Raw genomic sequence first — 12,526 nt, forward strand, 5'->3', positions numbered from 1 at the left:
AAAAAAATTAAATAAACACTGAATTTTAAATTTCGAAAACAATAATAAAAACATTTATATTATAAAACTTTCAAATCACAAAAGGAGTTGGTGACTTGGTGTAATAATTTACTCTCGTTTCAACAGATATGATTATTTTCATAAGCTAACGAGGAAAGAAAAAAATGTTAAAGATGAAATAACATATGAATTATTAATTCCTCCGACTACGGACAAAATTCTCCACAAAAGGCATAACCTTATAAAAGAAATGTTCTCAACTAAAAATGTTCTAAAATGAAAAGAAAAACATATCCTTTTGGCTAAAAGAAATGTTCTAAAATGCTAAGGTTCTCACAAATATTCTTGATATCATCACTCATGGGAAAAAAATTTCAGGAATCAAGCACATAAATGAGAAGAGAAGTCGGTGATCCTCATCCAATGGAGAGTGGCCATTTTTGTCCAATTCATAGTGAAAGTGACACCCCTTCTGTCACAAAACTTAAATGCTCTCAACTAGGAAAGTATTGCAAAGGTGCAAGCAAGTCAACTTCGTCATGCAGGGTTGCTTACCAATCAAAACAACATGGACCCAGAAGTCCAGAACCCAAGTGAAGAAGAATCAATGAATCATAGTCATCTTAAATAGTATAAATACTATAGGCCTCAATCTTTTCCACTCTACCAAGCAATTGGCTTCCATTTTTTTTTCCCCATTTCATCAAGTTTCTTATTTGAATTTCTTAGTGAAATTAAATGAAATCCATAGTTACATTCTCAACGAGAAGACATTATTTAATTACATTGGAACCAACAGTTTGATTACAAGTACTAACAAAATGAGGCAAAAAGAAAACAAACATTTCTTTCCTGATAAAGCTAAAGCTATAGCCATTTTTGAAGCCTGGACAAAAAGTGCAAATACTAAATACTAATTACTAAAAAAACATATGACACAAACACACACATGAACATGGAAGAAAACTTAGTATGCCCAGGTCCAAAGGGCGTGATCTTCCTCAGAAAATCCAAAATTACAAGAACTTTCAGGCGGGTCGGAGTAATCCACATCTTCTTCAAGTTTGGGAAAGAGGTACGAAGGGTAGAGACTTTTGCTGAGGTTATCTTCTTCATCTTGTGACATATCCGATTGATCATGCTCAAACACATAAGAAGAATCACCATGCTCTAGCAGTGCGGAGTTAACTCCATCGGTGTAATGTGGACTATCTGAATCCAAAATATCACTCCTGGCTGAACTGATATCTTCCTGTTTACAACCCCCGACAACAGAAGAGACTTTGGATCCTTCTCCCTCCGAAACTGATTCCAGTAAAAGCCTCTGGGGTGGTTCCTGTTCCTGCAAATGCAATAATCTTTTTGTTTCTTCTTCACTTTCAGCCTGCTGCTTCATGTGCCCCTCTTGTTTCCCTCTTGCAAGCACCTTCTCATTGAGGCTCGCCACCTAATTCATTCAAAAACATCACACAAATTATAACATGTCATCCAAAAAAAGAAAGTGATCAAATTTGTATTAAAATATTAATATAGACATGAAATTCAACAGTAACTTATGTACAAAATTTACATTAATGTATAGGCTATATCATTAAGGTGAAACTCCAATTCTGATAAGTTATGATATCAAAGATGAAATTGCATATCCTATGATAATTGTCATAAGACAACAGCCATGAGGGATCGGATTCGAGTCCGACAAAGAAAAAATAGATGAAACTCCAATTCTAACAAAAGAAGGACTTAAAAGAACTCAAAAAAACTGTATCTAAATTTTGTTCTTTAATTACCTCAGCTTTTAAGTTGTCTTTCTCCTTGAGGAGGCTGTCATAGTTGGACTTAAGATTCTCAAAACTTGCATGCAGAGCCTCGTAATCCTTCTCCAGCGTCTTGGTCTTCCAGCGAGCTCGACGGTTCTGGAACCAAATAGCAACTTGCCGTGGCCGCAAACCAAGGTCTTTGGCAAGCTTGGTCTTTCTCTCCGGTTCAAGCTTGTTCTCCTCCTCGAAACTCTTCTCCAGAAACTGAACCTGGTTCATGGAGAGACGACGCTTCTTCTCGGGTTTATGAAAGTACTCATCCATGCACTCGTCCCCATTGTCGTCCATGTCAAACGCGCGGAAGAAGGAGCCGTTACACCCCTTCCCTCCTTCTGCTTCAAAACTCACCATGGATCTCGAACCTGAAACAAAAATTGAAGGAGCAGAGAGGAAGAGAGAAGAATCGAGAGGTTGGGAAGAGGGTTGTTGGTTGCGAAGGAAGCTAGTGATGTTGGAAAAGGAACTTCCACTAGCCGCCATGTTTACTCCGACCAAGTTGGATCTTTAAGGAACCATTGGAAAAGGCTATTAAGGTGGTTGGTTGATGAATAATTGAGGGAAATTGTTGTAATTTAAGACTTGTGGCGGAAGAAGCTGGTGATGATGATTTCAGTGATGTGGGAGGTGTGGGAACAGCGGCAGGGCATACCCATCACTCAGAATAGCAAAAACTGAGAGAGAGAATCAAGAAAAGTTTGATCAGATGGCCATGGAAAAACAGAGAGAGAAAACGGGAGTTTTTGTTTGTGTTTTGGAGTTCGGAGAAAGAGGAGACTCTGCCTTGGGTTTATAATAAGAAGCTTAGATGGGAAGGGAGTGTCCACTTACTATGATGCCCTTTCATTGACTCACTGTGTAGTACCATGTTTATGGTTTACTTGGTTTTTCATACCAACGTTGCTTCTGATATTTTTCTCTTCTCTCAATGGCTAGATCAGACCACGTGAGTTTCTGTGGACTGTGGGAAACCTTCAAAACAATAAATTTCATCGGATTTTTGCTGCCAAATTTCAATTCACATTGGTTAGCATAAATACTTTTTTTTTTTTTTAAGGCGAGAGACTACAAGTTTCTTCAAATATTGGATTAAAAATATTGAATTAAAGATTAATTTTATGTGATATTGATTCAAAAAAAATTTATACACAATCAAAATTAAACACGAATTCTCTTACTAGATATATAATACTCATACCCATATACATCTTTTATATGATTGTATCAATTCTTTAAATTTCTCATTAAGACAATGATTAGACTTTAGATGGAATTTTATTTTTAAATTTGATTTTTTAAAAAAACTAAATATCTATTAAAAGAATTTTTTTGTTTTTTATTTAAAATTTTGTATTCCTGTTCTACTTTTTAATCTAAATATTTATTTTTGGTTAGACATTAACTATTAAATCCTGTAAAGATAACAAAAATTAAATATATAAAAATGCGATAAACTAATATTATTAACACTCCTGATTACGACGTGGGTACCTGACGATTAGCACGTGTAATTCAAGTGTTTTTCATGTTTTCATCCTTTAGTAAATTGTTAAGCAATAAAATTGTTAACTCTTATAAGTACTTAAAGAATTATATTTAATTAGTTGATAATGTAAAAAAATTTATACTAACATTATAGAAAAAAAATTAAATTCACTAAATTAATTATAATACATGAATCAAACAAAAAGTTGCTATGCCAGATAAATTAAATTGATGTTAATATACGTTTAAGTGATAGCAATGGTATGATCAATGGTTTCTCTTATCTGAGAGCTGGAAGAGAGCCATTGGATTCGATCGCAATACAGATAACAACGAAGCTAAAAGAACAAACGAGTTTTATGTATAATCAGTCGCTTTCTTAGGCAAGAGGAAACGGACAAAAACTTAAAAAGAAATATTTTATTTTTTGGTGGAAAAAGAAAGATTTGTTTTAATAAACATGAATTTGGAGGCAGAGAGAAGTGAACACGTATGGAACACGTATGAAACATCTGTGGGCTATCTCAAGTTATAATATTTTTCGTCTTCTACTCTGACTTTTTTTTTTTATATCTCACCTGCTCTGGTCCATTCCTGCTTCCTGCACTATAGTCTCCACTTCTACACGCCTCATTGGGCCACCTTCACAGGCCATGGATCCACCATCTCACTTCAATTTCATATTATAATACTTAACCCTAAATCTCCCAAAATAATAATTTTTTTTTAATCAATGTATCTTTAGGTGGAAAGCCAAAGATTATTTCTTATTGAGGTTTATTTTAAAGTTTGATATCTTTCAATAAATAATTTTTCATATATATGAATCAAAAATCGAACTCATAACTATATGTTTAAAAAATAAAATTATTTATCAATCATATCACACCATATTAATATACTTATCAAATCAAGACTAAAATATTGTTTTAATACACTGTAGTTTTACTTAGTCAACGAAGAACTCTCCGAACAAGATGAAGGGAGAGAAATCATATTGGGCTGCTTTCGGAAAGATTAAAAAGGTCTTATGTTGACTCATGGTCTGAACTTAGATCTACATTTTGAGGCTATTGCTTTCTGCACCTCCTTTATGCCTTATGGAATGATAAATCCGAAATGTAAAATTACATATTGGAATGCATTTATTTTTGGCTTCCAAAATGACTGAAAGGTAAAAAGATATTCTAGAAAGGATGCAGAAAACAACTTGGAGGTGCAGGAAGTAACAATCACATTTGGGCATTGCTTTGCACACCCAGCAAATTACTGTTACACCTAGCACAAGATGGGCAATTCTAATACTGCCCTTTTGTAAAGCTGATACAAATTATAAATTGGTAAGTTCAATACGGATTGATAATCCGTAAGCCCACTATTGATATCCATGCAATAATTGAACCTGTGACTTTCGTATTATTAACACGGCGCTCTAATCAACTGAGTCAATAGGCCAATTACGTTATAAAATAATAGTCACAACAAAGATTACACCGTAAGAAAGATTGTAACCCACCCTAAATAGTGTATCACTCGACAAACCCGAGTACCCCACTCAATGGTTACAAGAAATGATAACATTCTCACACAAAGACATTTTTCTCTCAATAAAGTGATTTTGTTTAATAATTTATCTTCTCACACACTCTCTCTTCATATGTTGTTTTTCCACTAATTCTCTTTTCTATTTATAGTGAAGATTGTCACCAACTATAGTAAATAAGTTCTCCTGAAAGTTGAAACAAAAACAACTTTCAATGCATCAATTCAAATAATCTTCATCTAGTAAAATGTAATTTTTCACTTTGCATTTAAACTACCTAAACCTTAGTGGTAAAAAATATCAATTCCTAATGTGTATGCACCTTATCTTTCGGCTTGAAATTCTACAATTCTCCCTCTCAAGCCAAAAGAGAAATATCATTCAATCAATTTGAAAGTGAACAAACTTCCCATCCAACGGAAGTAACTCCCAATACTTTTATAACGTTAGGAAACTTCACTTTCTTCTTCACTTTGCTTTCATGGTTCCTCTTGAAGGCTTGTCCATCCAAATAGCAAACGTTACATTTATTTTTCTATTATTGCAACACCAAGTGTCTCCCTTTGTACACCTTGCATCCCCACTTTGAACCAACATATTTTAACTCTCATGATGTCTTCTCCCCCATCTCGAACCTTTGTGTGCTCCCGACCATAGCTCCGATACTACTGCTAGGTAATCAATGTTCTCACAAATGATCATGAGAACACAACAAAGATTACATCGTAGAAAATTAATAACAAACACAATAATTTAATGTGGTTCGACACCTATTGCCTACGTCCACGAAGCCATCTCAAAAAATATGTTACCATCACAAAAATGATTACAAGATTGTAACTCACCCCAAATAGTGTATCACTCTACAAATCCGAGTACCCCACTCAGTGGTTACAAGAAATAATAATACTCTCACACAAAAACATTTCTCTCTCAACAAGTGACTTTGATTCACAATTTCTCTTCTCACACACTTGTTAGCTGCTATTCATAAGTTAGTTTGACATTAAAAATTTGCAAGGAAATAGCAATGTGCCTCCAATTTCTAGTTCTTTTTGTAAAAATTGTACATATTTTCTTTATTGGGTGATTTCATAGAGTAGAAAGTTCAATTTTGTGACCTAATGTGAATCCAACTCAGTTTCAGGCCAAATAAGAAAAGGTTAAAGTTGTTGATGACTCGCTTAGCGAGACAAATTGGCTAAGCGAGATGCATCTGCTTAGCGAGGCATCCAACTCACTTAGCGGATAGAAAACCCTAGAAGAGGATAAGTCAGAGATCTGCACGTCCAGTGCGCAGCCAGTTTGTCCAGCGAGGACGTTGTCTCTTCTTGTGCTTAGCGCGCCCATGTTCGCTTAGCGAATTTTCACTTACTCTTACTTAGCGAGACATGCTCGCTAAGCGAGTCTTCAGAAGTTGAAGAGTCTAAGAGCCTTTAAAATACTGAAGTTGGCAGAATTTCAAGGGAGAGCCAAAGAGAATCGGTTGAGAACGAGTTTTGAGCAGCAAAGAGAGCCTAGCTTTAGGAAAAATAGAGAGATTTAAGGTTTAGAGGCTAGAGATGACATTCTCCATCATCTTCTTCCAATTTCTTTCACAAACAAAAATAGTTTATTTCTTGTATTTTTGAAGCTTTGCTTCTAATGGAAGACTAAGCCTCTTTGTTGGAGAGTTACTACTAAACCTCTTGATGTAATACTCTTACTATCTATTTAATGTTATTTGTTTGTATTCATTGCTTCTATCCGTACTTATTTTACATGCTTGTGGTTTGATCACTCATTTGTATGTGTAGTTAGGCTTTTTAGTATTGGGAAATGCTTTAAAACCTTAGAACTTGATAGAGCAAGCTAGAAATCTATATGTCTAGGAATGAAGTGCAGTGATCTAGTCCATTTTACACTGTAGGCCTAGTGCAACTCTTTTAAAACAAATTTGTTGAGGAATCAAGAACAGAGGCTAAAAAAATTTAGGCTCATTCATGTGAGGAATCATGATTTGAGTAATTTCTCAGTGTAAGAACACTAGGATAACGTTAAATAGAGAAAAACACATTTTATACAGCAAGAGAAATTCAGTAGGACACTCCCCAACGCTTTTAACTTGATAGTTGTCATTTTTTTATAACTTTAAATATTCTGTTTTTGTTCAAATAGAGTTTATAGTACAGAACTCAACATTTGCTTTATTTCAAACCTTATAAGTGTTTACATACTGAATATACATGGTCTAGGTGAAATAAATTCACTGTGGATACGATATTCAGTTTTACTGTTTTATATACTACTTATGCGAATCGGTACACTTGCCGATAAGCGAACAACACTCTCTCTTCATGTATTGTTTCTCTACTAATTCTATTCTCTATTTATAAGGAAGATTGCCACAAACTATAGTAAATAAGTTCTCTTGAAAGTTGAAACAAAAATAACTTCCAATGCATTCAAATAATCTTGATATAGTAAAATGTAATCTTTCACTTTACATTTAAACTACCTAAGGCTTAGTGATAAAAAAAATCAAATTCTCAATATGCATGCACCTTATCTTTTGCCTTGAAACTTGAAATTCTACAACTATTTACTATTTATCTATCATTGAAAAGTTAATAAATTAATTTTTGAGTCACAATGTTAATGGTACCAATTATTCATTAACTCTTACAATAACTAATATTTATATTAGAAAAATTAATTACTATTATTAAGGATAAAAATAGATTAAATTACTTGATGGGAGCCTATAGTCTGACTTATATTAGGTCCAGACAGACCAAAATTTTTCATAAATATATTAACTTCACTTGTAAACTAAATCTTTCAAAAAGGCACTTAAAATTTATCACAAATTATTTTTCACAATTCTTATCTCATCAACAAAGCAAATATTTGCGAATATGTATCAGATAAAGTAAAGTCCAAGGTGATTTTTTTTGCACTATTTTTACATTATATCTTTTTATTTTATGGTTGTCTTTTTTTTTTAATTAAAAAAATGTAAATAATATTATTTTTATAATCACACAAATTAATCGACCTATCTTTTATCTAAGTTGCTGAAATAAAATTTAGTCATTTTAAAATGTAAAAATAAAAAAATAGTAAAAATGTAACAAATTCATTTTAACTTTTTTCAATAAAACATATTTTGGAAACAATCAGAACATAGTCAAATTCTATTAATTAAATTTTATTTTAGAATGATGTAAAATATAACAGTACATGTCATGTGAGTGGTCCACATAAGACATGCAGAAAGTTCGACTAGAAATGACACTTTTCCCCTTGATTGTTCAAGTTCAAGCTCCTTGGACTTTCTAGCTGAAGCTAGCCAATGTTGAATTGCCTAGTTTGTTAGGAAACATACGTACCTACTGCAGTGGCGTGTTGACGGTAAAGATTAATTAGATCTGTGTCTTACGCCCACAAATTAAAAAGTTATTAACAGTGTAGATTTTTTTTTATGATAATATTGAAAGTTATTTAAAGGATACAAAATCTTCCAGTCACAATTATGGATAAATTATCACTAAATTGAAAATATTCAATAGTAATGAGATATAATTATTAATTTTTCAAATTCTAATATTGACGTGACTATTGATCATAGAACTTTTCAAATTACCTTTTTTAATGATATATTGAAAACAATAATTTTTAATGGTAAAGTTTTAATAACAATATTAATTTATGATTAATAATAAGATTTTAATGGAAAGAAAAATCATTTTGATGATTAGGTATTTCTAATATTATATCTAAACAATTTTTTTTTCATTTCTATATATATATATATATATATTATAAAATTAATATTTTCAGATTATTTTCTTCGCTATTTTATTATTAATCTTTTTTCTCTTCTTTTCCTTGTTTTTCTAAGTCTTGAAGTCAATTATAACTTATATCAGTAGAAAATATTTACTTTCTAACATTTCTACTTGTAAATTCTATTGTTGTCTTTTCAGTTTATTTTCTTCTTACACTTTTAGAATTGTTATAATATAAAATGTCAAATAAAAAATATGAATCTCGTTTTAAAAAATTAAAAAAATTAAAAAATTAAAAATTTAATTAAATCTCAACATATTACTCTTGATAAATTTGTTATTATTCATAAAAAATATAAGAATAAGTATAATTGATGAAAAAATATAGAATAATTACTAATAGATAACATTGAAAATAGTAATAGTCTTAATTTCAATAAACAACAAAAGGATTTCCAAGCAAATATTTTATTAGAAGAAAATAATGAACATAGTAATATTCCTAGTAAAATTTCTAAAATTATTTATGATCCAAGAAAATAAAAAACTATTGATACAAAATTTAGAGATTCAATGATAGAAAAAGGTCTAATTAGACATAACAATTTACATTTTTCAAAAGATAAAAGTAAATATATTTTAATTCATTATTTTTTTTTATAGAAAGTTTGCATTAGACCCTAATTTATCTAGATATAGCCATCCCATACTTTGTTGTTGTGACCATTAACAAACGATCCACTTATCCTTATAACCACTGCTGTTTTGGATGCTATTTCAGTCACTACTCATTAATGACATATATCTTGAAAAATGTAACACACATTCCAATTTCAACTATGCCATTTATGTAAGATGTGATAATAAAGACCAACAAATTAATCACTAATATTTGTCTATTAAAAAAATAATTAAATAGATGCTCCTAAAAACTTCAATTTCAACATGGAATGCCACTTTAAAATCAAATAAAATACTTTTAAAGTGAATTTATTTATACTTCAATTTATAGGTAATAATATAACAATTACAATATAATTTATGTATCTAAAAAATGGTTGAAGGAGAAGAGTGCGGTGGTGGTTGTTCTAGTGCCTCTACCACGATGAAAAATTCAAGATGCACGTTCAGAATCCAATCCACGTTTCAATTTGGTAGATGCAAAAACACGGTACAAAAAGGGCATTAGGCCCGTGTATGTTGTGAATAGGAACTTCCTACTCGATACGAAATTACCAAAAAAGGAAGGAAAGAAGATGAAGCAGCTCGAAGCTGAAGAAAATGCTGATTCAGTAATGTTATTCAAACTCTCCATTGCTAAAAAAAAAAAAACTCTCCATTATTATGCCAACTCTAATAAATTCGACTGGACAGGTTAAAAGCACAAATTTATAATAAAAAGCGAAAATGCATGGTGTTTTGTTCTTTTCTTTTCTTCTCTTTTTTTTACTAGCAAAGCATGGTTCATTGCTTGAATGTTCAACGAGTTAGAAGAAGACCATTTCCCCCCCAAATTATTGTCACCCAACGTGTTTAAAACTTCCAAGGACAGCTCTTTCAATGGACCACAACTCTCTCCAAGACATATCTGAAAAGACTGTTGAAAATTGAAATCAAAACCCGGAAAAAGAACCATCGCAGCATGTATATAATATGGTCCTCCATCTGGACCAAACTAGCAACTCATAAACCTCATCCACGTCCCTCTTTCCTACTTTATAACTCCCTCCATCGCACTCCATCACACATTGCTGCAATGAATGCACAATTTTTTAAGACTGAATACGTTAAAGTTTAAAGAGTTAGGTGTGTTTGATTTGTATTTTTATTTTATATTTTTATTTTTTATTTTTTATTTTTTAAAAATTGTTTTCATTTTAAAAGATTAGAATTTTGAAAATATGTTTGGTTTGACTTCTTATTTTTTATTTTCAAGAAATAAAAACATTAAAAATGCGTTTTTAAAAGAAAATGTATTTTTAGATTTGCTTAAAATTACATTCCTTACCACCATGTTTTCATTTTACCTAAAATGAGGTTCCTGGTTTCAACTGAAAATATTAAAAATGAAATTTTATTGTTTTCAGTTTTTGATTCGTCTGAGAAAATATTTTCACTGAAAGTGAAAATAGAAATCCAACCAAACACATTTTCATTACCATTTTTCAGTGAAAATGAAAACAGAATTATTTTGTCTAAATTTTAATGTACGAGAAAAATTGTAGAGTTCAAGTCAAAAGATAAGGTACATGTATATTGAGAATTTGATTTTTATCACTAAGATTTAGGTGACTTAAATGCAAAGTGAAAGATTACATTTTACTAGATAAACATTAGTTGAATGGATGCATTTGAAGTTGTTTTTGTTTCAACTTCTAGGAGAGCTTATTTATTATAGTTAATAGCAATTTTCATTATATATAGAGAAAAGAATTAGTGGAGAAATACAACACATGAAGAAAGAGTGTGTGAGAAGAGAGATTGTGAAATAAAGTCATTAAGTGAGAGGTACTGAGGTTTGTAGAGTGATAGACTATTTGGGATGAGTTATAATCTTGTAATCATTTTTGTGATAGTAAAATACTTTTTGAGTCGGTTTCGTGAATGTAGGCAAGAGATACCGAATCACATTAAATTCTTATGCTTGTTATCATTTTTCCTATAGTGTAATCTTTTGTGTCCTTATAATCCTTTGTGGGACGAATAATTTTATTTATAAGAGCGTTGATTACCCAACAAGAAATAAAGTAAAAATGAAGATTTTTCCTACTCACTCTCCCTACTCTTTATATGCATTCTTCCATTCTACACCATTTTGATAACTCCTAAAATAATAATTTTAATCCCTTTCTCAACTTGACTCCATGACCTAGCTAAACATTGTATGTTTCTCTTACAATCAACACAAAAAAGATAGAAAAAAAGAAGAAAAGAAAAATAGCTTGCTTTGTGTTGTGTGGACAACATATTTTTCCTGTTTTGCACAACGATATAATATAAAGGCAACGATTATCATGGGCCAATAATTTCCACTATTAATTGGCTAGCAAATTGCAACATTCCTTCTGTAATGCTAGTTAATCATCATCCGAAACTTTTGTTACCCCAAAACACACAAATGGCAAGTTGGAGACAAATATGAAGATGCCAACGTGGACTTGATCTATTATATATATCTAGCCAAGTTTTATCCAGGGTCACAACTTTCAACTTAAAAAAGTGCAAAGTAAGCGAAATAACACAATTAGTCCCCACAGGCATGAAAGGAGATGGCAGCATACCCTCATGCTGATGTTTAAATAAGGTGGGGTCTCACCTCTCAATTTGTCACACTTCCTATCAGAGGGGCAACCTTATACAACCAACGATTGGTTCGTATAATCGTATTTCCTGACACAAAAATATTGACACTGATTAATTTAATGCTCTCCCAATTAAAAACTCTGTTTTGATTTTAGATATTATTATTGTTCAATCAAATTAGTGACATATTTTTTTTTGAGAGATAATTAATGACAGATATGTTACTACGGACGAAAATTCTAGATAAAATTTATTCATTTAATTCTAATTCACAAACAACTCGTTTTTTTAATCTGATCTCTTAGTACTAAGTTATCCACTAGATTAACTAAGTTGAGTCACTGACTTGGATAGACTGATAAATGGTATAGTACAACATCCACTACTATGCAAAAAGTAAAAACAATAACAGTTACAAGCTATTCACCTGCTACCTTGTTCTTATATTTTTCACCCACAAAACCACTTATTTTTTTGGGTCAAAAGACTAATGTTTGTAGACTATCTATAACTTTTAGGGAAAAAATCAGTAGATATCTCAATGCTAATTGATATATAAAAGAGAAAATGATTGAACAGAGATGTATATGTATATAATAAGTGATATA

The 12,526-nt window shown here is 31.4% G+C and overlaps 1 protein-coding gene across 1 annotated transcript; it reads right to left on the minus strand.

Moving 5' to 3' along the window:
* Nucleotides 1-751: 751 nt before the first annotated feature.
* On the minus strand, nt 752-2,826 carry LOC100804450 (homeobox-leucine zipper protein HAT5). The gene is made up of 2 exons (XM_003549612.4): nt 1,791-2,826; nt 752-1,447 (listed from the first exon to the last, which is right to left on the minus strand). Exons 1-2 carry the CDS (start codon nt 2,298-2,300, stop codon nt 968-970), a joined length of 990 nt encoding a protein of 329 aa, XP_003549660.1. The 5' UTR covers nt 2,301-2,826; the 3' UTR covers nt 752-967.
* Between the last annotated feature and the right edge of the window lie 9,700 nt (nt 2,827-12,526).

Source organism: Glycine max, chromosome 17, assembly GCF_000004515.6.
Source record: "Glycine max cultivar Williams 82 chromosome 17, Glycine_max_v4.0, whole genome shotgun sequence".
Lineage (NCBI taxonomy): Eukaryota > Viridiplantae > Streptophyta > Magnoliopsida > Fabales > Fabaceae > Glycine > Glycine max.

Bases quoted from the DNA above. Each gene is read 5' to 3' on its own strand.
- LOC100804450 (XM_003549612.4), bottom strand. From the start codon at position 2,300: ATGGCGGCTAGTGGAAGTTCCTTTTCCAACATCACTAGCTTCCTTCGC. The intron at 1,448-1,790 runs GTAATTAAAGAA...TGAATGAATTAG, and splicing joins AAGACAACTTAAAAGCTGAG to GTGGCGAGCCTCAATGAGAA.